Source organism: Nicotiana tabacum, chromosome 22 (assembly GCF_000715075.1).
Source record: "Nicotiana tabacum cultivar K326 chromosome 22, ASM71507v2, whole genome shotgun sequence".
Lineage (NCBI taxonomy): Eukaryota > Viridiplantae > Streptophyta > Magnoliopsida > Solanales > Solanaceae > Nicotiana > Nicotiana tabacum.
The window spans coordinates 10824792-10852510 of NC_134101.1; the positions used below are offsets into that span (position 1 = coordinate 10824792).

Genomic DNA, 27719 nt, shown 5'->3' on the forward strand with positions numbered 1-27719 from the left:
TCTATTTATGTTGAACATAACATACATAATTGGACTTTAGGTATGAACAAATTAGCCGCAGACCGTTAGAAAAGAAAAGGGCAAAGATTAGTATAATATATTTTTTTGTATGTAAAATATAAAAATATATATTTCGATTATTATTTTAAAAACTATTATTTTTCTAAAAGAAAAGGTAGTAAAAAAGGAATATGTTGGGGTCGAGGTGTGAACAAAAATTTGCCTTACACCACCGCTATAATGAAAAAAGGAAAGAACTCTTGATAGTTAAATTAAATTAGGAAAGTCAACAGTTGCAGCAAAATCCCCAAAATTTTGGAACCCTAAACCTAACCGCAACTCCTTTCTTCCTCCTCAAACCCTGCCCAAAAATCTCACAAAAAAGCTTTCAGCTTTCTGTCCTCTCTTGAGCCCTAATCCTCCCTCTGAGCAGCTAATCCTCTAACGGGAGGAACCCAATTGAACACAACCCGTAACCCGAACCGAGAGGAACTGAAACCCTAAAATTTTCGTAATTTCCCCTAATTCCTCTCCATGGCTACCGATGCTTCCCCAAAATTTCAAAAACCGGACCTTTTGTCAGTGCCGCAACCACCTGATTACCACCGTCCGGAGGTCGCCGTTTCGCCGGCGCACGACGGGCTGCATTTCTGGCAGTTCATGATCGCCGGGTCAATCGCCGGCATGGTAGAACACATGGCGATGTTCCCCGTAGATACAATTAAAACCCAAATGCAAGCCTTGGGTTCTTGTCCTCTTAAATACGCCAGTATCCGTACGGCCCTTGGTTCAATTCTCAAATCTGAAGGTATTCCTGGACTTTACCGTGGTATTGGAGCTATGGGCCTTGGTGCTGGCCCAGCCCATGCCGTTTACTTCTCCGTTTATGAGATTTGTAAGAAGAGTTTTTCTGGCGGGAACCCGAATAATTCGGGTGCACATGCTATTTCGGGTGTTTTTGCCACGGTGGCAAGTGATGCGGTGTTTACGCCTATGGATATGGTGAAGCAGAGGCTGCAGTTGAGTGATAGTCCGTACAAAGGTGTAATGGATTGTGTGAAGAGGGTTTTGAAGGAAGAAGGGTTTAAGGCTTTTTACGCTTCATATAAAACTACGGTCTTGATGAATGCCCCATATACGGCTGTGCATTTTTCTACATATGAGGCTGCGAAACGGGGCTTATTAGGGGTTTCACCAGAGAGTGCAAGTGACGAAAGATTGATAGTTCATGCCACTGCTGGTGCGGCAGCTGGGGCGTCTGCGGCATTGATTACAACGCCGCTTGATGTTGTCAAGACGCAATTACAATGTCAGGTATTTAATTATATGCTTTGTGGCTTTGTTGGAGTTGGATTTTTTATGTCGGAGCTTTTTAATATTTATACTGGACCTCCTGTTGCTATATGTGGTTATATGTATTTATGTTGTTTTTGTGTCTGTAATTGTGGGATTAAGCTTGCTTTTCTATGACCTGCCTGAAGATGCTCTGTCCCCTTAAAGTGTCCATGTTTTGCAAAGCACATTTGTAACTGGATTTCTTCAGGTAGCTAACTAAACAAGCAAAATGTAAAAGTAGGAAGGTATCATTTTTGGGAACCAAAAGTGGAAGATAAAACCTGGAGCAATAATTTTGTTGATATTTAGAGTAAGATGCAAGTTCAGCATACAGTTCTTGATGAAGAAGTGATGAAAAAAGAGGAGGGCGAGTGAGGAGTATCTGACCAAAGCTGCTGGTGGGGGAAAGTTTGTTTACTACTTGCTATCAGCATAAATCAACCAGCTTGAAGGGCAGAATACGTAGCTGCGCTTTTGAAGTTCAAAGAGATAGCATTTGATTAGCATGTGTAAAGTAATATCTGTTTTCATTTGCTATGTAAGGGTATCTTGAAAATTGGTAAGAATCTGAAGGTTATTTTTTGGTCTGTTTTTTATTTTGGGGGGTGGGGTGGGGGGTGTTTGGTTGTGAGATCTGGGTTTGCTTTGGGTTATGTTGGTTCAAAGGTAGGTGTGTGTTTGGTTTGAGAGAATGGTACTGATTTGGGCTGATTAAGTACGAAATGGTTGTCTGGGAATTTAGTGATTTCCATCTTAACTCGTTGTGGTATATCGATCTGGAACTAATATTCTAGGCTTTGGAAGTGTAACTATTGAAAAAGGAGACTGAAAAGTTCAGGAAAGTTTTATCTTGGGACTGGGGTTTTTGAGGACAAGGTTACATGACTTAAAAGAACAGAACTAGAGGAAAAGCAGAGAAAAGAAACCTACGCATTCTGCTCGGCTTCTTGATATCCCAAGCTACTTAAGGCTGGCTTGTTTTGACTATTTGGGGTTGGCTCAAGTTGGATTAACCTCAACTCAAGCTCAACCTCAGGAACAGTTGCTGCATAGAAATTATGCCCAAGGTTATACTGAAATCTGTAACCTCTATCTACTGCATGTTTTCGTATAACGTTCTTTTAAAAGTTTGGATATCAATGAAGGCCTTTTCAATCATTGGTGACTGAATTAGGCGACAAGATCAGTAGCATTCATGTCCTTTTTAAGGCTTTATACCATTATGCAGGTTAAGTGGTTAAGGGCTTTTCTTTAACGTAAGAGAATGATGGCCTAATTGAGATTTTTGTTGAATACTATATTGTTTGTCCGGTTAGGTTCTTTTATTTTCTATTTCAAGTTTGGCCTTTCTTAAAATATTTTGAGACATGAAAGGTTATGTTTCTGCTGTCAGCACAAGCAGAATATAGGTAGTTGATTTACGGGTCTAATAGGTTAGTGCTGATGCGCAAGACATTTGCCTTGCCTTCTTGGTTCTGTTGGCTGAAAACCTGAATAAGATACTTTGACTTGTGCTTCATCAAAAAGTACATCTGACTTCTTCATATTATATGACATATGGTATGTGGTAATGATTTATTTAGTTTTTAAAAATGTTTACATGAGCGTACAAAATGATTTTTGTGGTGTTTTTGATGTGGGCTCTAATTAAGAAATCTGCTCTAATGAGTGATTAGAAGATAAATTGTTTTCGTACTTACAAACAGTGCTTCAGGCATCACAGTTCTAGGAGACGTACACTTTGGTGGGGTGGGGGTCCTAACCCCCTAGGAAAAAGTACAAGAAGAGCACTTCTCTTTCCTACTATAAGGGCCACATGCTATGGTCTAAATCCAAACAAGTAATTTCTGTAAATTAATTTGGCTGTCATGAATGGTATTAGGTACGCGGAATAACACGCATCTAGATTTGTACAGATTAGTTGCTGTTGAGTGTTTAGTTATTGAAAATTTAAAACATTTATTTACTATTGCCTGTTTATCATAATGGAACCGATTCATAAAATGTGATGCAGTACAATGCCAATGCTTATCAAGCACACTAGTTTATTTTTGTTCTCAAACTTTCCCCTAGTCTTTGACACTTCACTGTCTAGTCGAAGCAGTAATTGTTGTGATGGCTGAGTGAAATAATTAACTAGGCATTTGGTCAATATTTGAGTTGACATAGAAAAAAAGAATATTTGAAGTTGAAAAGAATCTGTGAAAGTGATGCATTTGTGAAATTACGTTACTCATCTAACTTTAACGTGTTGGTGCAGGGTGTCTGTGGCTGTGACAGATTTAAATCTGGGTCAATTAGGGATGTTTTTCGAACAATTCTAAAGAAGGATGGATACAAGGGTCTTATGAGGGGGTGGGTGCCAAGGATGCTTTTCCATGCTCCTGCCGCTGCAATTTGCTGGTCTACATATGAAGCTTCCAAGGCCTTCTTCCAAGAGCTCAACACTGGTAACAGCAGTGTGACCTGAAAATATATTATTTAGAAAGAGGGAATATTATCAGTTTATCTCCAAAATCTCTGTTGTTGTATGCATACCATCTTTTTTTATGGTCGAGCAGAAATTCTACTTGCTGCAGGAGACTGAAGACGGAGAGACAAGAAGAGGGATTGTGTAGCCTTAATTTGGCATGTACAATCACGTAGCAATATTTCATTTTTATTTTTGTTCTATATAATTTATTTTAAATTCGAATGAGTTAGGTGAGATTGAGTCATTGTTTGATGGTTTTTTTCCCATGTCATGGAGAAAGAGGGTGAATTGGATTGGAAAATTGTGTTGAAAATTTTGAACATTAATTCTTCACATATATTCTTAGAAAAATCTGTGCATGTGGATGTTGTTTTGGTTAAAAGTATATATATATATATATATATAATTTTGAACATTAATTCATCACATATATTCTTAGAAAAATCTGTGCATGTGGATGTTGTTTTGGTTAAAAGTATATATATATATATATATATATATATATATATATATATATATATATATATATAATTTTGAACATTAATTCATCACATATATTCTTAGAAAAATCTGTGCATGTGGATGTTGTTTTGGTTAAAAGTATATGTATATATATATATATATATATATATATATATATATATATATATATATATATATATATATATATATATATATAGTATAATAATGATATATTCTGTATACATATATTTGTTTATTTTTGTGTGTATATCTAATTATGTACACGATATAATAAAGATAAGTTAATAGTATATGTGTGATAAGCTTTCATAGTTTAATTTTAATCATCAAATCACAAGAAAATGCAAAAAGTTAGATCGAACAAATCCACAGATTAATAAAAAATTGTTATAAAATAAAGACTGTAAAGTAAAGACAAGTATAGAGAGAAACTGATATATTATTCAAACTTCAAACTTATGTACATAATGAACTGAAAACTCCTCTATTTATAGAAGAAAGGAAGCAGCTGCGAAGCTTTGCTTGCAACCTGCATGTTTAATAAGAAGTTGCTGCAAATTATTTCATTGAGCTGCTTGCAACCTGCCTGCATCAGCTGCTTGTAGATAAACTTCAACAGAGTACTAAATGGATAATCTTCTTCAGGAAGATTATCAATAGCGGAGTAATAAATGGACATCCACAATATAATTATTTTCATAACACTCCCCCTTGGATGTTCATTAAAAGATATTGTGCCTCGTTAAAACCTTACTAGGAAAAACCCAGTGGAAAAAATCCTAGTGAAGGAAAAAGAGTATACATATTTAGTAATACGCATTTCTAACTGCCTCATTAAAAACCTTATAAGGAAAACCCTGTGGGAAAAAAACCTTAGTGAGGAAAAAAGAGTACATCGCGTATTTTACTCTCCCTGATGAAAACCTTGTTTCAAATATTTGAGTCTCCGCATTCCAATCTTGTATACCATCTTCTCAAAAGTTGAAGTTGACAAATATTTAGTACATAAATGTGTCGGATTGTCACTTGAACGGATTTGTTGCACATCAATGTCACCATTTTTCTGAAGATCGTGTGTGTAGAATAATTTTGGTGAAATGTGCTTCGTTCTATCTCCTTTTATAAATCCTCCCTTCAATTGGGCTATGCATGCAACATTGTCTTCGTATAAAATTGTGGGCCTTTTCTCACATTCCAAACCACATTTTTCTCGAATAAAATGAATTATTGATCTCAACCATACACATTACCTACTTGCTTCATGAATACCTATTATTTCAGCATGATTTGAAGAAGTAGCAACAATATATTGCTTTGTGGAGCGCCATGATATCATAGTACCTCCACATATAAACACATACCCGGTTTGAGATCTAGCTTTTATGTGGATCAGATAAATAACCCGCATCTGCATAGCCAACAAGATCTGCACTATCTTTGTTAGCATAAAACAAACCCATATCAAGAGTTTCTTTTAAATATCGCAATATATGCTTAATCCCGTTTCAATGTCTCTGTGTAGGAGAAGAACTATATCTTGCTAGTAAATTAACAGAAAATGCTATGTCAGGCCTTGTAGCATTAGCAAGATACATTAGTGCACCAATTGTACTGAGATAGGGTACTTCGGGACCAAGGAATTCCTCATCCTCTTCTGGAGGTCAGAGCAAATCTTCTTCAAGTGATCGAACAACCATTGGTGTACTCAATGGGTGCACTTTGTCCATGTAAAAGCGTTTTAAGACCCTTTCTGTATAGGCAGATTGATGGATAAAGATCTCGTCTGCTAAATGTTCAATTTGCAGACCAAGACAAAGTTTTGTCTTTCCAAGATCTTTCATCTCAAATTCTTTCTTAAGATATTCAGTTGTCTTTTGGAGCTCTTCTGGAGTTCCAACAAGATTTATGTCATCAACATAAACAATAAGTATAACAAATTCTGAAGCCATTTTCTTTATAAAAATACATGAACAAATAACATCATTTATGTAACCCTCTTTCAACAAATATTCACTGAGGCGATTATACCTGTCACGACCCAAAATCCTAACTTGTCGTGACGGCGCCTATCTCGATACTAGGCAAGCCGATAATCTCGATAAACCACAATTTCTCTTAAGTTTGAAAATATAATAATTTAACACAATACAAAATCTCACAAATGCTGACATGAATACTCCCCAAAACTTGGTGTCACTAAGTACATGAACATCTAATATGAATACAAGTCTGGAAAATACGGTCTATAATAGTCTGAGACCAGATACAATGAACAAGGAGATAGAGAAGGAGAGACAAGGTACGGAACACGGCAGCTACCTCAAAATCTCCTAAAAATCAACTGCGTGAAATGATCAACGCCCGCTATGTCCGGGAATACCTGGATATGCACACGAAGTGCAGGGTGTAGTATGAGTACAACTAACTCAGCAAGTAACAATAATAACTAAGGAACTGAAGATAATGACGAGCTACACAGTTACAGTTTATTTTCAGTAATTCCAGCAAAGAATAGACATGCTTTCAAATTCGGCAGTTTAAGTCAAATCAATTTTATATAGTTCAATTTCATGTAATCCGGATATAAAATCTTTCAGAGATTTCACAACAATGAAAGATAGCAATCAAGTGCAATAACAAATGCAAAGCAAGTACAACCTCTCAGGCGACAGTCACTCAACTCATCACAACAGCTCAACCACTCGGCTCTCAGCCCTCAGCACTCACACTCAATGGGTACCCGCGCTCACTGGGGGTGTGTACAGACTCCGGAGGGGCTCCTACAGCCCAAGCACCATAATCCGCACGGACAACTCACATACTGCATGGACAACTCACATGCCATATATCTTTACCTCACCGGCCTTACTTAGTCCTCAGCCTCTCTAGTCTCTCGGGCTCTCGAAAATCACAAAGATCAGCCCAAACAAAGATAACATAGTAAATCAACAAATATCAAGAAAGACTGAGGTATGATGCACAAGTAAAATCATGACTGAGTACGAGACAACAATTAGCAAATAATTCAACAAGTACGCGACCTCTGTGGGTCCCAACAGTACTATCACATAGCATAAACATGATTTTTAACATGATTTACAGTCAAATTTCTTCAACACAAAGAGAGCTTATAGCTAACAACATGTTATTCAACTTTACAGTTTCACGGGACGGACCAAGCCACAATCCCTTCGGTGCACGCCCACACGCCAGTCACCTAGCATGTGCGTCACCTCCAAAATAATCACATGACACAAAAATCTGGGGTTTCATAACCTGAGGACCGGATTTAAAATTGTTACTTACCTCAAAACGTGAAATTCTTTACTCTGCTATGCCTTTGCCTCGCAAATCGGCCTTTGAATGCCTCGAATCCAGTCACAAATAATTCTTTTCAGTCAATAAAATTTATTGGAATTAATTCCATAAGAAAATACTATTTTTTCATAAAAATCTAAAATTTAGCTCAAAAATTATCCGTGGGGCCCACGTCTCAGAAATCGACAAAAATTACAAAATCCGAAAGCCCATTCAACCACGAGTCTAACCATACCAATTTTGCCAAAATCCGACCTCAACTCAACCCTCAAATCTACAAATCTTATTTCCAAATTTCTAAGTTCCAATCTCCGATTTACACCTCAAAATCATGTAATCTAGTCGGATTATTCGATGATAATACAATATTATGGAGTAGAAATGATTACAAGGGACTTACTTCAAATTTTCCTTGAAAATCTATCAAAAATCGCCTCTCCTCAAGCTCCAATTTGTCAAAAATGGCGAATGGTGAATGGGACGAAGTCCCTGCTTTATAATTCTGCCCAGACTACCTCGGTTCTGCCTCGATCTTGGCCTTCGATCGAGATCCTAGATCCTGGACCTCGATCATGGCCCTTGACCCTGGCCTTCGATCATGGCCCTCGACCCTGGCCTTCGATCATGTCTTCGACCCTGCCTTCGATCGTGGCCCTCGACCTTGGGCTCGATCGTGGCTTCGATCCTGATCCTCGACCCTGCCTTCGATCGTGGCCCTCGACTCTGGGCTCGATTTTATGGGCTCGATTCTGGGCTTGATTTTATGGGCTCAGTTTTCTGTGCTCGGTTCTGGCAGAAGAAATTTCCAACACAAGGAAATTGCAGCAGCTGTTGTAGTTCAATTTTTGATCCGTTAACCATACGAAACTCATCCGAGGCCCTCGGGACCTCAACCAAATATACTAACAAGTCCTAAAACATCATACAAATTTAGTCGAATCCTCAAATCACCTCAAACAACGCTAAAACCATGAATTACGCCCCAATTCAAGCCTATTGAACTTTGAAACTTTCCATTTCTACAAATAACGCCGAAACCTATAAAATCACGTCATATTGACCTCAAATTTTGCACACAAGTCATAAATGACATAACAAACCTATTAAAATTTTCAGAATCAGATTTCGACCCCGATATCAAAAAGTCAACCCCCGGGTCAAACTTCCCAAAAATTCAACTTTCGGCATTTCAAGCCTAATTCCTCTACGGACCTCCAATTTTTTTTTCGAACACACTCCTAAGTCCAAAATCACCATACGGAACTATTGGAATCATCAAAATTTAAATCCGAGGTTGTTTACATATAGGTCCATATCCGATCCACTTTTCTAACTTAATTTTTCAATTATGAGACTAAGTGTCTCATTTCACTCCGAATTCCCTCCGGACCCGAACCAACTAACCCGATAAGTCATAAATTAATTGCAAGGCATAAATTGAGCAGTAAATAGGGGAACGGGGTTATAATAGTCAAAACGATCGACCGGGTCGTTACAATACCACATGCGCCCAGATTGCTTTAAACCGTACAAAGATCTTTGTAATTTGATTGAGTACATTTTCCGAGATTTTGAATATGCTTCATGCATTTTAAATCCTTCAGAGATTTTCATGTAAATTTCATTATCAAGTGACCCGTATAGATAAGCTGTAACCACATCCATTAGATGTATTTCAAGCCTTTCACGTAAGGCTAAACTGATGAGATATCGAAATGTTATGGCATCCATAACTGGTGAATATGTTTCTTCATAATCGACTCCAGGTCGTTGTGAGAATCCTTGTGCAACAAGGCGGGCCTTGTATCTTTCAACTTCATTTTTATCATTCCTTTTTCGCACAAAAACCCATTTATGACCAACTGGCTTTATACCAGCAGGTGTTTGGACTACTGGTCCAAAGACCTCTCTTTTAGCAAGTGACTTCAATTCCGATTGAATTGACTCTTGCCATTTTGGCCAATCAGATCTTTGTCGACATTCTTCGATAGATCGGGGTTCAAGATTCTCACTATCTTGCATAATGTTAAGTGCAACATTATATACAAAAATATTATCCACCACTATTTCAGATCGATTTAAATTAATCCCATTACTAGTAGAACTTATTAAAAGTTCCTCACTCACTTGAGTCTCGGGTTCATTGATTTCTTCAGGAATCTCAGAACTAATCAGATCTCGGGTCTCTTCAGGAGATCCCTTCATAATATCATTTTGATCATTTGTCGATTTTTTTTTCTAGGATTTCGATCCTTAGAACCCAAAGGCCTACCACGCTTCAAGCGTGCTTTAGGTTCACTAGCTCTCATGCTAGTAGATGGTCCTGCTGGGACATCAATTCGGATAGGTACATTCTCTACAGGGATATGTGACTTAATTGTCCTTTTCAAATCAGTAAATGCGTCTGGAATTTGATTTGCTATATTCTGTAAATGGATGATCTTCTCGACCTCCTGATCACATATAGGGGTATGTGGATTAAAGTGAGATAATGATGAAACTTTTCACTCAATTTCTCTTTTGATTTCCTTTTTCTCTCCCCCTAATTGTGGAAAATTTGTTTCATCAAATCGACAATCTGCAAATCGAGCAGTAAATAAATCCTCCGTCAATGGTTTAAGATAGCGAATAATAGAAGGTGATTCAAACCCAACATATATTCCTAACCTTCTCTGCGGGCCCAACTTACTGTGCTGTGGTGGTGCTACTGGCACATATACAACATATCCAAACATTCATAGATGGGCAATATTTGGTTCATAACCAAAAACTAATTATGACAGAGAATATTTTTTATAATGTGTCAGTCTGAGACGGATAAGTGATGTTGCGTGCAAGATAGCATGGCCCCAAACAGTAGTGAGCAATTTTGTTTTCATAAGTAGTGGTATTGCTATCAATTGCAGGTGTTTAATAAATGACTCTGCAAGGCCATTTTGAGTATGAACATAAGCTACAGGATGTTCAACTTTTATCCCAACTGATAGACAGTAATCATCAAAAGCTTGAGATGAGAATTCTCGAGCATTATCAAGGCGAATAACCTTTATAGGATAATCTAGGAATTGTGCCCTTAATCGAATTATTTGGGCTAATAACTTTGCAAACGCCAGGCTGCGAGATGATAGTAGGCACACATGAGACCATCTTGAAGATGCGTCTATTAGAACCATAAAATATCTGAACAACCCACTTGGTGGGTAAATAAGTCCACATATATCCCCATATATACGCTCTAAAAAGGCAGGGGACTCAATGCCAACCTTCATTGGTGATGGTCTAGTGATCATTTTTCCTTGATAACAAGCATCACAAGAAAACTCATCATTTGTAATAATCTTCAGGTTCTTTAATGGATGCCCACTCGAATTTTTAGTAATTCGTCTCATCATTATTGATCTAGGATGGCCCAAACGGCCATGCCAAAGCACAAAAGTATTTGAATCAGTAAACTTCCGATTTACGATAGAGTGTGCTTCAACTGTACTAATATTTGAATAGTATAAGCCAGAAGATAAAGTTGGTAACTTTTCTACAATGCACTTCTGACCAGAAACATTCTTTGTAATACAAAGATATTCCATATTCATTTCATCTATCGTCTCAACATGATACCCATTTCGGCGGATATCCATAAAGCTCAACAAGTTTCTTCGGGACTTGGAGGAGAATAATGCATTGTCTATAATAAGTTTTGTTCCCTTAGACAGAAATACAATAACTCTTCCGGAGCCTTCAATCAAACTTATATTACCAGAAATTGTAGAAATATTTGCTTTTTTCTTATGCAAATAAGAAAAGTATTTTTGATATTTGAATATGGCATGAGTTGTTCCACTATCAATTACACAAATATCTTCATGATTGGTCTTTGATCCAAACATAATTTGAGGATTATCCATATTCTTCAAAATGACATAAATAAAATAAATATGATAGTAAATATTATTATCAAAGCATAACTTTTATTTATGTATAACTATTACATAACCATACTATCTGCTACAAACAACAAAAATTAAAATATTTACATCTCTACATATTCATCACCGATCACATGACTTGTTTTTTCTTCCGGGAGTACAAAGTAATCAGCTACATCCAAATGCATGAAGTCTAAATTATCTTCAGAAATAAAATTTGTTTCATCATTTTTCTCAGTCTTCTTCAGGGAGGCTTGATACAGCTCAACCAGGTGCTTTGGCGTACGGCATGTACGTGACCAGTGCCCTTTTCCTCCACATCTATAGCATGCATTTTCTGCGTTTGCTGCTTGCACCGCTTCATGCTTTTGTTCCTTCCTTTTCCACTGTTGGTGGTGAGGATGGTTCTTTGGTACATTATTATTACCATGATTAGTGTTTCTTCCCCAACCACGGCCATGACCACGACTGGGGCCACGTCTTCTTCCACGCTTAGCTTGGTGGAAGTTTGTCTCATTCACTTCAGGGAATGGACAAGAACCAGTAGGTCGGCTTTCATGGTTTTTTATTAATAGCCCATTATATTGCTCGGCTACAAGAAGATGTGAGATAAGTTCAGAATACTTTTTGAATCCCATCTCTCGATATTGCTGCTGCAGGAGCATGTTCGAGGCATGAAAAGTGGTAAAAGTTTTCTCCAACATATCATGATCAGTAATATTATCACCACATAATTTTAATTGGAAAATAATTCTGAACATAGCAGAATTATACTCACCGATAGATTTAAAATCTTGTAGCCTTAAATGAGTCCAATCATATCGTGCCTGTGGAGGAACGACCATCTTCAGGTTGTCATATCTATCTTTCAAATTATCCCACAGTATGACTGGATCTTTAACAGTAAGATATTCCATTTTCAGGCCCTCATCAAGGTGATGGCGTAGGAATATCATTGCTTTGGCACGGTCTTGGTTTGATGCCTGCTTTTTGTCCTTGATGGTGTCTGCCAGACCCATCGCATCAAGATGAATTTCGGCATCAAGCACCCAAGACATGTAGCTTTTGCCCGATATATCTAGGGCTACAAATTTAGGTTTAGAAAGATTTGACATTATTTAGAAAAAGAAAGTTCGTACATGTGATACTTTCAAAGTATTTGCTCGAGATGACAGAGTCTCGTGCTGATAACGTGTTATAAAATAAAGACTGTAAAGTAAAGACAAGTATAGAGAGAAACTGATATATTATTCAAACTTTAAACTTATGTACATAATGAACTGGAAACTCCTCTATTTAAAGAAGAAATGAAGCAGCTGCGAGGCTTTTCAGGAAGCAACTGCAAGACTTTTATTTAGCTGCTTGTAAGATGTCTGCATGAGCTGCTTGGAACCTGCCTGTTTAATAAGAAGCTGCTGTAAATCATTTTATTGAGCTGCTTGCAACCTGTCTGCATCAGCTGCTTGTAGATAAACTTCAACAGAGTACTAAATGGATAATTTTCTTCAGGAAGATTATCTATAGCGGAGTAATAAATGGACATCCACAATATAATATTCTTCATAACAAAAATGACATTTACTTATTTATTTATAAAAAATTAGAAATACATCTAGATTCAGGAACTTGAAAATCATTGTGATTTGTGAGCGGAGGCTACAACATTAGACTACTACTCTTTTTGTCATGTTGCAATATCAGCACACAAAGAGAAATATTTTATCAGAATACAATCGCAAATGGGAAAAAAAGACCTATATGAAAATAGAAATGAAGGACGACGATCCAGGTTATTTTCGAGCAAACCGTGCTAACGACAATATTGTTTAAGAAGTGCTTTCTAGGATTGTAATGGAGTTCTTGAAAGGCAAAAGTGAGATGACAGTTTGACAGAGATAGAGGTTCCCAGTGGAGACCGGGGCGGCTCAAGCATATATGTGGCCTAAAGTCAAAGTTTATAATATGAGTCTTGTGAGCACCTAATTTTTTACCGTGCTTGAATATTTTCCGCTCTCATTTTTCCAGGTGTGTCCCCACTCCACTTTCCTTTGTCCCCCATGCTTGTCCCCCACACTTGTCCCACACACTTGTCCCACATGCTTTGTCCCCCATGCTTGTCCCACATGCTTTGTCCCCCATGCTTTGTCCCCCATGCTTGTCCCCCACTCACAAACTCCATACCACTCTCCCTACCCATTAAAAACAGGAATTCCTTTCTTCAAAAAAGGAAGAGAGAACAGAGAATCGGACCCCCTCCCTAAAATAAAGGAGCAACACCCACACAACCGGGACCCAAGGATTTTCGGGCTACTATTGCTTCGTTCATGTGCGCCGCTGCCAGGGGACTCTAAATTTTCAATTGATCCTTCCCATTTTCACCTTGCCTCACGTGTTAGTTTCTAGAAAAAAGGAGAACAAGAAATAGATCTGGGCAAAGGGACAAAACAGGCGGGGATTTTGGAAAAAGCAAAAGGAGAGAGACGAGAAGGAGAGGTTCACAGAAAAGATTTTGATTTCTTTGTTCAAATTTCATCTAAGCTACTGTCAGTTCTGATTTCGATGTACTTGGAGTAATTTTTACTCATGGAGTTTATTTGAGGTATTTGGAGGCTGAGTTTTAGGTCTATCCGATTTCGAGCCTTCTGGTGCCAATTCGAGGTTGCCGACGGGGCTTGCGGTCCAAGCTCCTGCTACTGTTTTGTTTTCCTGTCAGATTTAGTTCGTCGGAGTTTGCTGCAACCGAATTCTTGTTAATATTATTGAGGTCCGATTCTAAACTCTTCCTTTTTTTTTTTACATTTCTCATGTGAATGTTTTGCGTTTGTTTCATCTTGTTTTTAGTTCTTGTTATGTGTATGATTTGCATTCTCGATTTCATATTTGTTTGAGCAGTTCTTTGTTTAAAATTTTTAATTATAAGAAAATATTTGAATTCACGTTAGGCAAATACCAATATGTGTTGAAGAACAAAATGCTTAACATGTGAATGAGTCTCAAAGTCAAAAGAGTTTTTCCTTTAAAGAATAGGGTGATATTATGTATTAATTACTTTTTTCCAATACTTATCATTTAAACTGATATTTGTTCCAGATTTACTTGAATAACTTTATTTATTTGGTAGCTTTTTGGTTTGTTAATGAGTGGGTGCAGCATTGATTCATGAATTGAAAAGATAAACATTAGAATTCTGGCCTTATGGGTTGTGTACGGTTGGGTAACGAGAATTGGGAAGTTAAATGATTTATTGCTTTCGTTTACTGTTTTATCAATTGTTATATTTCACTAGTTTAGTAATTGAAAAGAGTCTCAAGAGGTAGAATATTAGCAATTCATTAAGTTGTAAATATTTCTAATAACTTAGTTATATAATTGATTCTCATGATTTCTTTAGCTCATCTAATCCATAACTTTTGGCCCTACAATAATATCAAATCTCAGGAAATAAACAATCCAAGAACATCGTTAGAGTGCTTTAGGTGCGCTTTTAATTAATTTATCGCGATTATGTATACCTTCGCGTGGCATATTGTGATTTTTAAAATTAAAACCGAACTATGTGTTCGCGTAACTTTGGTCAAAACAATCTTAATATAATAAAATGTTATTAATTGTATACACGTATCGTTACATGATTTTGGCACAGTGAACAAAACGGATTCACACACGTGATTCGTTTCAAATATAGTTCCATATTTTAATAATTAAAAGCGGATAGATAAAATATGGAAACCAATAGATCACAGTTTATCCAAAATTAATTTAAGCCAAGTTTAAGTCAATAAAGCAACCGTGCTAGAACCACGGGACTCGGGAATGCCTTACACCTTCTCCCCGGTCAACAGAATTCCTTACCCGGACTTTATTTTCGCAGACCAATAATAATAGAGTCAAACATTCCTTTGACTAGGGATTCAAATAAAAGGTGACTTGGAACACCCAAAAAATCAATTCCGAGTGGCGACTCTGTAAATAAAATAATCCCTAATCAAGTCTTGTCACTTTAATTGAAAAAACTCTTTAACCCACCATCCATAATACACATTTATCGTTTTGGGGGGCATAAAGGGGTGTGACAGCTCTAGCGACTCTGCTGGGGAATTCAAGAATTCGAGCTTGTACATTGACTTTATTTGGCTTTATTAATTTTTGTATATATTGTGATTTATTTGGGCCTAATGTGTTACTTGTCGAGTTTTTACCGTTTTGATATTGTTGAACTGTACATATAAATTGTATCTTTTCTCGCATCCCTATGAGTCTTCTGATAATTAGTTATGTTGTGTTTGCCTACCAGCATCACAAAATTTCTGTCTTGAGATAAAACCAGTTAGCCTACCAGCTTCTGGTGAAGGATTTAGTCACACGTGTTTAAGCGGGAGAACCGTTAGCTAGCCAGTGCTGTTCTATTACTGGTGACGCTTGACGCTCCTCGGCTCGGGTTGTCCGCCCGGGTAAGCCAGGTCTAGATACCATCTCCTTTAGGATTTACAAACTTAGAAGAACAAGCCACAAGCAATGAATATCCCTAGTAGGCTACGCTTTATTTGCATCATGTGCATTTGACTTAGCAGCGCTCGACACAGAGGTCGAGTTCTATTTTAGGACACACTTTGTTGAGACCATTATGTCATGTTACGTGCTACTTGTTGCATTATTTGGGAGGCTTGCATGTCGACTGGCTTTAGCATATATCAGTTGAACGAAAAGAAAAAAAATGATGTGGTCTAGTGTATATGATTTTTAAAGATTAACTTTCATAAAAGTCAAAAACAAAAAAAAGAACATAGTCGGTTTTGACCGAACTATGCGGGTCTGATTCTCACCGGATGTGGGATACGTAGGCAAACCTCATCGGTTCCGGCCCCAATTTTCAAAAAAAAAAAATACTAAATCCAAAAATATTTTTTTTATAGTCCCATAGTTTAGCTTTTATTTATTTATTTATTTATATTCTTTTATAGAGTCAAAACCCGAAAAATCAGAATTTTTGTGTGTCAATAATATGTTTGATCAAAGCCTAACCCCGTGTCTGGGTAGACAGGTATACCATGAGTGGGGAAAAAGGCAAGTCTGAAAAGAGGCCCAGATCAGAAGGGATACCAGATCTTCTCATTGTCGATCAGATACCACAATTATTGTGGGATTGGTGGAGAGACTTTAAGGAATATGAGCTAAACCAGATAAAGAAATACTTGGGACATTTGGTTCACATGATTACGATAAAGCCTAGGAGGGATGTGATTAAAGCTTTGATTCCGCACTAGGATCCTGAAAACAATGTGTTCCGTTTTACCGACTGTGAAATGACTCCGACCTTGGAGGAAATCACCCATTTCCAGGGGTGGGGCCACAATCTTCGCCGCCAAAGGCCCATAGTACCAAAAAATGTGAACGAGGGTAGGTTTATGAAGCTTTTGAACATAAATTACGGATAATATGAAGGTCTAGGAGGCAAATGGGTTAAGTTGGGCTTTTTGTTTCAGTTGTATGGCCTAGAGTGCTATTTCGAAAGGATGTGGGAAAATTGAAATCAAAAGAAGATAAGGAAACATGGAAGGTACATAGAAGGTTTGCATTTATGGTCACTTTTTTGGGGCGTGTAGTTTTCCCGGAAAGAGAGGGACGCATTGACATCCGCTTGGCAGGTGTAGTTGAGGCTCTGACCTCAGAAGGGGGTGATTATACTTTGGTCCCTATGATTCTTTCTTGCATTTTCCGTGCTTTAACTAGATGTAAAATGGATGCGCGAAACTTTGATGGTTGCAATATTTTGTTACAGATATGGTTTTTGGAGCATTTCTATCGTCATCCTACGATCACTAATTTTAGTGAGCTATGGCCCAATCATACTTATGATCACCAGAAAAGAATTGACGAATGTGACTTACCAGAGGGGATTGGCGCCTGGAAAGAACTACTTCTTACTCTGTCTGCCAAACGGACCACTTGGAACTACGATTGGTTCTCCTCTAAAGAGGTCATTTGTGAGTCTGCATACCATTCTTATTTGGTACTCATAGGATTGGATGGTGTTCAGTCTTATGCTCCACTTCGGGTAATGCGCTAATTTGCACGACTACAGGAGGTGCCACCAACACGAGATATGAGCAAGTTCTGTTGTGATTTTGGTAAAGATCAACCTCATGACGAAGAAGAAATTATGAAAATTTGGTATGCAAATAAAGTCTCGGAGTTGAATGATATGGTAGAAGACCGAGATCATAGAGAGGTGATCCCTGAATATATTACCTGGTTTCATGACCCTTCGTCGCTTAGAGATAGGCCTGAATGATCCAACAGGAGGAGAAATGATCAAAGAGCTATAGAAAGGTTAAAAGAGGAATTGGAGCATTCCGGGATGACCATATCTAAACAAGAAACCCAACTGCAAGCCGGAGTCGCTCAGATTCGTTTAAATATTGAGAAAGATTATCAATCGGCCTTACGGGGAATGGATAAAGATCTAAAGCATGCTAAAAATGAGGCGGCCCACTTAGAAGAAGAATTAGCAAGCACTATTGGTTTAGTTAGAAGAGTTGAGGCAAATAAAAATGCTGAAATGCATAAGCTGCAAGACGACTTGAGTATCATTGAAGAGGATGCGCACCAACAACAATTGGAGTTTGATCAGCAGAGAGAGCAGTTTGAAAGAGAAAGGGCCCATTGGATACGCTCAAAGGGTCAGTTTCTTGCACAATTGGAAGAAATAAAAAGGCATAAGGGAGGTCATCAACATGCAGATTTTGAGGTAGAGCGGCTTCAGTGGATGATTGAGAGAGCTGTGCTAAATCGCCGTATTGAAGAATACGAGGGACGCGAGACTGAGATGGGTAACGCCCTCAACACTACCCAGATATGGTTGCAGAATTGTCTTGTGAATATGGGGCAAGCTAGAGAGCAAGTACTTCAATTGGCAGAGAAAGCAGCATATATTCATGACGATCATCGTCATCTAAACAATGAGAAAGTTGGTCAACAGGCACGTGCCCTCGTTCCACAATTACTGGGAGTGTTTAAGAATTTGTACGAGATGTTGGGGGGAGAGTGGAGGCCAAGGGATGCAGACCATTGATGATATCAGTTTAAGAAAGAATGCCATTGAAGATTAAAGTTTTAGTGCAGTCAATTAGTTTTTATTTTCATTTTTCATTTGTCGTATTTGTAATTTTATATTTGTCGCATTTTCAGTCATATTTATGTCTTTATAGTCATTTTGAATAATAATAATAATAAAAAATCAAAATTGTTATTATTTTCCCCTGAACTACGTAATGATCTGATTCATGCGGCGACATGATACGTAGGCAACCCACAAAAGGTTCGATCAAAATATTTTTCAATGATTCTAAGATGAGGTATCAAAATGAGGCGTGAGTAAAAAAAAATTGAGAAGAAAATAAGAGCGTCAATAAGAAGCTACCTCATAAGCCGGAATGAAACATGAAGCCTCCAAAAGCATGTTAGAAATAGTGAAAATGATAGGAGCATGGCACATTATGTGTGATTCATATCTATAAAATGCTTAACCCTAACACGTTTGTTGTCTCTTACGTAGTAAGCTTAAGGTGGTTGGTTTGTGGTGAAACTGGCAACACACCATTACTTCACTAGATCTAAGGGAGTAGTAGTAATGGACAACGATGATGAGATCGAGCTGATCAGTGATGACCCCCAGGGTCAATCAGTTGAACAAGAGTCGGAGGAAATAAGAAAATTGAGACAGCAATTGTTTGATGTATATCAAGCTTGGGTGTCTGGTCAGCCTCTACCCCGGGGTCCCTCAGAGGGAACTTCCACCGTACCCCTGGCTACTCAACCACCGCTCCATGCAATGAGCGACCACATTCTACCATCAGGGTATGTGCCAAATTACAGCCTCCACGTTGCTCCTGGTACCTCTAATGTGCGACCTCCAGTCACACCGGTCAGGAACACTCCTCTAGTCGTGTCTGGCGCACCGACATACACAATCCCGCCTCCACCTCCTGTGACGAGGCCAATCAACGATCCACCATCTCATGCTTATGATGGCCAATACTACTCTCCAAATATGGCTTTCGGGGTCTCGGCTCCATATAATCAGACTCCTCAGTACGAGTCACCAGTGGAAAATGAAAAGCTTGCCAAGAAGGTTGAGCCGGATGAGATGGCCAGGAAAATGAAAAGTCTTGAACAGAACATAAAGAACATACAGGGACTAGGGGGTCACACAAGTGTTTCGTTCAGTGATCTATGCATGTTCCCTCACATCCATTTGCCACCAGGGTTCAAGACCCCAAAATTCGAGAAGTATGATGGACACGGCGACCCTATCGCCCATTTGAAAAGGTACTGCAACCAGCTGAGGGGTGCAGGTGGAAAAGAAGAATTACTGATGGCTTATTTTGGGGAAAGTCTTGTGGGGGTAGCCTCCAAATGGTTCATTGACCAAGATATCTCTCACTGGCATGTCTGGGACGACATAGCCCAAGCCTTCGTCAAACAATTTCAATAAAAAATAGATATTGCGTCGGATCGCAATTCCCTGTCCAATATAAAGAAAAAGCCGACTGAAAGCTTTAGGGAGTATGCAATCAAGTGGAGGGAGCAAGCAGCTAGAGTTAAGCCACTCATGGATAACCACGAGTTGATCACTATTTTTCTGGAGGCCCAAGAGCCTGATTACTTTCAGAACATGATGTCCGCAATGGGTAGACCTTTTGCGGACGCGATCAAAATAGGAGAAATAGTCGAAAATGGCCTCAAGACTGGCAGAATTGTAAGTCAAGCTGCTCTCAAAGCCACCACCCAAGCTATCCAAAATGGGTCGGGAAGTTTGGCAAATAGAAAGAAGAGAGATGAAGGGTCCATGGTGACTTCGGGATCCAGGGAAGTTCAAAGAGGGGCATCGCACCCTTATGTGCAAGTTCAGCAGGGGCAATCCAGCTACCCTCAACATTACTATCCCCCGCCAATTCCTCAATACTCTATGGGACCGCCACAATATACAGTGTTTAATGCTCAATCATATGCTCGTCCTCCCAATCAATAGGTACGAGCACCAGCTCTAAGATTCCCCCGACCTCAGCAGCAAAATTTTTGGGTACCCTGCAATGCTCGTCCTAGGCAGGATTATGGTCAAGAGCAGAGGCCGGTGGAAAATTTTACTCCATTGGCTGAATCATACTCTAGTATGTTCTAGAAGTTGAAGCAGATGGGCGTCATTGGACCCATCGCTCCCCACCATATGCATCCCGATTCACATGGATTTCAAGAAAATGCTAGATGTAGGGCTGCTTATCGGGCGGATTGGGCGGTTATTTACTCTTAACGGTTTGGCTTATCGGTTATCGGCTTTTAAATGTATAAATCCGCTAGCCACCCGATAAGATATCGGACGGATTGGTATCGGTTTAGCGGTTATTGGGCGGTTTATCGGATTGTTTGCTGACCGCTGTGACTCAAAATAAAATTTCTATGCTCAGCCGACTACATTCCAGTCTATAGAATATGGCACCTAAGAAGATAGCTAAATAGAAGAAATATAGAGCTACATTCCAGCGTATTTCCTAGTAGAATCATCTCTGGGGATGAGCCTATTAACAACTTATAACTATCAGAAGAAATAGAAGAGAATACTGGGTATAACACATGACATCAAAATTATCTAATAGTAACTAACTGGAATAGTAAATTATAACTAAATGTCTAATAGTAAATTAGTAATAGATAGTGTACTGGAAGTGGAAGAAGGGTTTTTGATTATTTAATATATATATATATGGATAAAAATAAATTTTATATACATATATATATTCTTAACGGGTTAGTGGATTATCCGTTAAGAAAATTGAATAATCCGCCCCCAAACCGATAAGTCGTTAATAAAAAAATTTCAATCCGTTCCCCGTCCGTTAAACCGTTAAACCGATACCAATAAGCCATTAAGGTTCGGTTCGATTCGGTTTTCGGTTTTTGGTTTCGGTTCGGTTCGATTCGGTTTTCGGTTTTCGGTTTGGGTTCGGTTTTGAACACCCCTAGCTAGATGTGAATATCATTCAGGTGCTCCGGGGCATAGCACTGATGACTGTTGGACCCTGAAAAGAGCCATAGAAAGACTCATTGTTGAAAAATTGATTGTAGTCACGAATGGCGAGGACCCTCCTAATGTTACCAATAACCTGTTGCCAGTACACAATGATGTTCATTTTGTGGGAATGATTGGCCGAGATCATGAATACAAGCCGGTTGGTCGAGCAGAAATTACAGTGGTAACGATTCAAGAGGGAACCAAACTGGAAGTAAGTCCAAGCCTAGATGCACCATTGATTGTGAAAGGTGCCCAGAGCTCAGAGAAGGAAAATTTATTTGTTCCAAAAATCTCGAGGTTGGAAGTTTGCTCCAATGTTCCAAACCCAAAGTTATATGTCCTTGGAGGTCACCCCATCACAAAGCAGAATCAGGGTGATACGACGGGTATAATAGAACCGATCATAATCAAGCCTGCCACACAACCTCGTGTAACAAATACGAAAACCATCCCTTGGAACTACAACAAAACTGTAGTAACCTGCAAAGGCAAGGAAATCATAGAAGAAGTGGGGGAAACTGGAGGTTTGACTCGATCAGGGAGGTGTTACTCTCCAGAAGAGTTGAGGAAGGCTAAGCAAATCAGAGAAGGCCAAATGCCAATAAAGAAACAGGTCACTGAAGAAGAGGCGGAGGAGTTTTTGAAAAAGATGAAAGTTCAGGATTACTCAATCATTGACCAGCTGAGAAAGACTCCTGCCCAAATCTCTCGGTTATCTATGCTCATACACTCAGGAGAGCATGCCCGTGTACTAATCAAAATCCTGAACGAGGCACATGTCTCAGAGAATACCACCGTGAATCTGTTAGAGAAGATGGCCAATAGATTTTTTGAGGTGAACAAAATTTCCTTTACTGATGATGAACTTCCTGAGGAGGGATCCGGTCACAATAGGGCTTTGCACTTGATTGTCAAATGTTAGGGGCATTACGTGAAGCGAGTCATGGTTGATGGAGGCTCGAGTGTAGATGTATGCCCCCTCTCCACCTTGCAAAGTATGAAGATCAATACAGACAGGATCCGACCCAGCAATGTTCGCATCCGGGCTTTTGATGGCTCAGCGAGAGATACCATTGGGGAGATCAACCTCACCATGACGATTGGGCCTGTTGATTTTGAAATTGTCTTCCAAGTAGTGGACATGTAAACTTCTTATAACTTTCTTCTTGGAAGGCCATGGATCAATACAGTTGTGCCATCCACCTTTCATCAGATGCTCAAATTCGATCACGACAGGCAAGAAATTATTGTTCACGGAGAAGACGAGTCATCCATTTATAAAGACCCGTTAATCCCATGTATTGAGGCCAAGGAAGGATGTGAGTCTATTGTCTATCAGGCTTTCGAAGTGGTTATTGTGGACCATGTTGAGGAAGGAAAGCCCATTCTGCATCCTCGTCTCTCCGCCACATCTGTAATGGTAGCTGCACTTATGATGAGACAAGGTTATGAGCCAGGAAAAGGCTTGGGGGCATCATTGCAAGGAATTTCAGAACCTATTTCTCCGTTCAGTAACAGGGGTACTTTTGGTTTAGGCTTCAGGCCAACACAAGCGGACAAAGACAAAGCCAAGCACCGCAAAAAGTACGGGTGGGTCTTGCAATAACCTATCCCTCACATTTTCTACACTTTTGTCGAGCCACGATTCAAACATGGTCAAAATTCCTCGGCGCATGCAAACATTGATGAAATTTGCCATGGCCTCAGGCAGATGTTTTCTGAAGTGAATATGATCCAGGCTGGTGAAGGCACTAGTCGTGCCGATATGCAACTAATTAGCCCAGAAACCATGCTCAATAACTGGGAAGCAACTCCTCTCCCCACAAGGAAGGAGTCTTGGTAGTTGACTTTTGCAGCTTCTTTCTTTTGTACTTTGGGTTACTTTCAGGGTTGTAATCCAAATATCTTAGTATGATTGTTTTATTTTGACGTTAACCCTTCTATCCTTTCAAATTCAATGAAATGCAGTTCAGTTTCGTATTTTGTATCTTTTCCTTTTCCTAATTCCTGCCATTTTATTTCCATTTCAGTTTTGTTAAAGCCGGCTTTAATAACATGACATGCATGCGGAATTCACGTCCAGATCTCAAAAAGCTGTCTAATTTCGAAATAATGCATCAAGAGGTCGAATATGATGAAGATAAGGTTTTTGATGAAATAAAAAGAGAGTTGGAACAATTTGAAAACAAGCCTAGGCCCAACCTCAATGAAACTGAGCCAATTAATATCGGAGGTCATGAAGAAGTCAGAGAAACAAAGATAAGCATTCACACTGAACAAAAAATCAGAGATGCCTTGATTCAACTTTTATTTAAGTATAAAGATGTGTTTACCTGGTCTTATGATGATATGCCTAGTTTAAGCGTCGTTTTAGTGGTTCATAAGCTTCCCACGTATCCTAATTTTCCACCAGTCCAACAGAAGCAGCGAAAATTTAAAACGGACATGAGTGATAAAATCAAAGAGGAAATAATGAAGCAATTGAGCGCTAATGTTGTCAGAGCCATATGATACACGACCTGGGTGGCAAATGTTGTGCCCGTGCCAAAGAAAGATGGAAAAACAAGAGTCTGTGTTGACTACAGAGACCTGAACAAAGCAAGTCCGAAGGATAATTTTCCTTTGCCGAACATCCATATTCTTGTAGATAATTGCGCAAAGCATGAGATACAGTCGTTCGTGGATTGCTATGCTGGGTACCACCAGATTCTAATGGATGAGGGTGATGCAGAAAAGACCGCTTTCACCACTCCGTGGGGTACCTATTGTTACAGGGTCATGCCATTCGGTTTAAAGAATGCAGGGCAACTTACATGAGGGCCATGACCACCATTTTTCACGACATGATGCACAAAGAGATTGAAGTATATGTCGATGATGTCATCATAAAATCAAAGACACGGGCTGATCACGTGAATGATTTGAAAAAGTTCTTCGAACGGCTTCGAAGGTATGACCTTAAGCTCAATCCAGCCAAATGTGCATTTGGGGTTCCATCTGGGAAACTCCTCAGTTTTATAGGCAGTCGGAGAGGCATCGAATTGGATCCATCTAAGATAAAGTCCATTCGAGATCTGCCACCCCCGAAGAACAAAAAGGAGGTCATGAGTTTGCTCGGAAGGTTGAACTACATCAGTAGATTCATTGCTCAGCTCACAACCACGTGCGAGCCCATCTTTAATTTGCTGAAAAAGGATGCTGCAATCAAGTGGACGGACGATTTCCAAAATGATTTTGACAAGATCAAAGATTATCTATCAAAACCCCCTGTACTGGTCCCACCTGAACCTGGTAGGCCTTTGTTTTTATATCTATCGGTGATGGATAATTCCTTTGGATGCGTTCTGGGGCAACATGATGCAACAAGCAAAAAGGAACAAGCAATATATTATTTGAGCAAGAAGTTCACCAATTATGAGGTTAAGTACACCCTTTTAGAAAGGACATGTTGTGCCTTGACTTGGGTCGCTCAAAAGTTGAGACATTATCTTTTGGCCTATACTACTTACCTTATATCCAGAATGGATCCTCTGAAGTATATCTTCCAAAAGCCAATGCCCACCGGCAGGCTCGCAAAATGGCAAATCCTGCTCACAGAGTTCGACATCGTCTATGTCACTCGCACCGCGATGAAAGCACAGGCTTTGACCGATCATTTGGCAGATAATCCAGTTGATGATGAGTACAAGCTACTTACCACATACTTCCTAGACGAAGAGGTCAACTCAATAGAGGAAGTAGTTCCAGACGACAACCCTCTATGGAAAATATATTTTGATGGAGCTGTCAATATCAAAGGAGTGGGGATCGGGGCAATCCTCATCTCACCTATTGGACAGTATTACCCTGCAACAGCCCGGATTCGGTTCTTCTGTACCAATAATACGGCAGAATACGAAGCCTGTATCATGGGTTTGAAAATGGCCCTCGATCTGGATGTGCATGAACTATTGGTTATGGGAGATTCTGACTTGCTTATCCGGCAAGCCCAAGGCGAATGGGAGACTCGAGACATCAAGCTTATTCCATACAGACAATGTGTACAAGATTTGAGCAAAAGATTCAAATCCATCAAGTTCAGGTACATTCCCAGGTTTCACAACGAGCTAGCCGATGCTTTGGCTACTTTAGCCTCGATGCTCCCTTATCCGGGAAACACCCATACGATCCACGAGAAATCCAAGATCGAAATCAACACGGTTACTGCAATACAATTGAGACAGAACCAGATGGTGAACCATGGTATCATGACAAAAAACGATTCCTAAAAACGAGAGAATACCCAGAGCACGCCAAGGGAGATCAAAAAAGAACTATAAGGCGGCTCGCCAGCGGTTTCTTCCTGAATGGGGAAATTTTGTACAAAAGGACCCCAAATTTGAACTTGTTGAGATGCGTAGATGCCACAGAAGCTGAGCGGATCATGAGTGAAGTGCATTCGGGGGTATGCGGACCTCACATGAATGGATATGTTTTGGCGAAGAAGATTCTGCGGGCAGGGTATTATTGGCTTACAATGGAGCGAGATTGCTTCCGTTTTGTTTGCAAGTATCACCAATGCCAGATTCATGGTGACCTGATTCACTCGCCACCTTCGGAGTTGCATCCCATGTCCTCTCCTTGGCCTTTCGTTGCTTGGGGAATGTATGTTATTGGGCCAATTGAGCCAATTGAGCCAAAGGCTTCAAATGGGTATAGATTCATTTTGGTTGCAATTGATTACTTCACCAAGTGGGTGGAGGCCGCCACTTTCAGAGCAGTCACCAAGAAAGCAGTGGTAGACTTTGTTCATTCCAACATCATCTGCCGTTTCGGTATCCCAAATACCATTATCACTGACAATGCATCCAATCTCAATAGTCATTTGATGAAGGAGGTATGCGAGCAATTTAAAATTATGCATCGCCATTCTACCCCTTACGCCCAAAAGCCAATGGAGTTGTTGAAGCGGCAAACAAGAACATCAAGAAGATTCTTAGGAAAACGATCCAAGGTTCCAGACAATGGCATGAAAAGTTGCCTTTTGCTCTTTTGGGATACCGCACGACTGCTCGCACATTTGTTGGTGCAACTCCTTATCTGTTGGTATATGGGACGGAAGTTGTAATACCGGCTGAAGTCGAAATTTCCTCTCTTCGGATCATTGTGGATTCGGAGATTGAAGATACAGAATGGGTAAAGACCCGATTAGAACAACTAATGCTGATTGATGAAAAACGGCTAGCAGCAGTGTGCTTTGGCCAGTTATACCAGCAAAGAATGGCACGCGCTTACAACAAGAAAGTGCGTCCAAGGCATTTCGAGGTAGGCCAACTCGTTCTGAAACGCGTTCTTCCACACCAAGTAGAAGCTAAAGGAAAGTTTACCCCAAACTGGAAAGGACCCTACATCATCAAGAAAGTGTTACCAAAAGGGGCCTTGCACTTGGTAGATGAAGAAGGACGGGTACCAGACATGACTATTAATGCAGATGCAGTCAAAAGATACTATGTCTGATATATACTCACTGTGGAACTTTCACGCATGATTTTCTTAGATCGAGATGACGAAGGCTACCATTGCTCGCTATTCCAAGCAAGTGTTACCCTTTTGTTACCCCTTTTAAACTGTATTTTTCTTCCTTGTTTTCCATTTTTTGGAACCTGTGTACTCAAAAAAAAAAAAGTCAAACAATAAATTGTTTGAGTCATTGAACTACGTCTGACCTGATTCCGAAAGGATACGTAGACAGCCTTACCCTGGGTTCGGTCCCATCGCAACAAAAATCCATATTCCCAATACTCCAAAACTGGGGCAGAAGTTTGTTTTTATCTTACAGTGTTCCCGTAGAAACAGTTCCAAAAGTTGTAATTCAGTTCAAGGTTCTTTTCGCCTTTTCCTGTTAAGAATTTCTGATCGATCTTTGAGAATACTTGAAGTCCCCATGCCAGGGGCATTGGCCAACCTTCCGCATGAAAAAAAAAAGAAAAAAAGAAAAGAAAAGAAAAGAAAAAAAGAAATGAGAGAGTCTTATCGGTGAAAACCTGTATAAGTACTGTAATGTGACAGATGGGCACCATAAGGCAACAGTGATTAGAGAAATGAGAGAGGTCAGTTAGCGAAAACCCGCAAAGGGCGC

General features: G+C 39.4%; 1 protein-coding gene and 1 pseudogene across 1 annotated transcript; both read left to right on the forward strand.

Annotated features, from left to right (window-relative positions):
• The window catches only part of LOC107793333 (uncharacterized), a 54073-nt pseudogene extending 33360 nt beyond the window's left edge, over positions 1-20713 (forward strand).
• LOC107793347 (uncharacterized) lies at positions 222-4141 on the forward strand. Its single transcript, XM_016615682.2, has 2 exons — positions 222-1314; positions 3596-4141. The coding sequence occupies exons 1-2, from the start codon at positions 535-537 to the stop codon at positions 3803-3805; spliced, it is 990 nt and encodes a 329-aa protein (XP_016471168.1). The 5' UTR covers positions 222-534; the 3' UTR covers positions 3806-4141.
• Positions 20714-27719: the final 7006 nt, after the last annotated feature.

Coding starts and splice junctions, on each gene's coding strand:
- LOC107793347 (XM_016615682.2), top strand. CDS start 535: ATGGCTACCGATGCTTCCCCAAAATTTCAAAAACCGGACCTTTTGTCA. Junction 1,315..3,595: donor AGACGCAATTACAATGTCAG/GTATTTAATTAT, acceptor GTGTTGGTGCAG/GGTGTCTGTGGCTGTGACAG.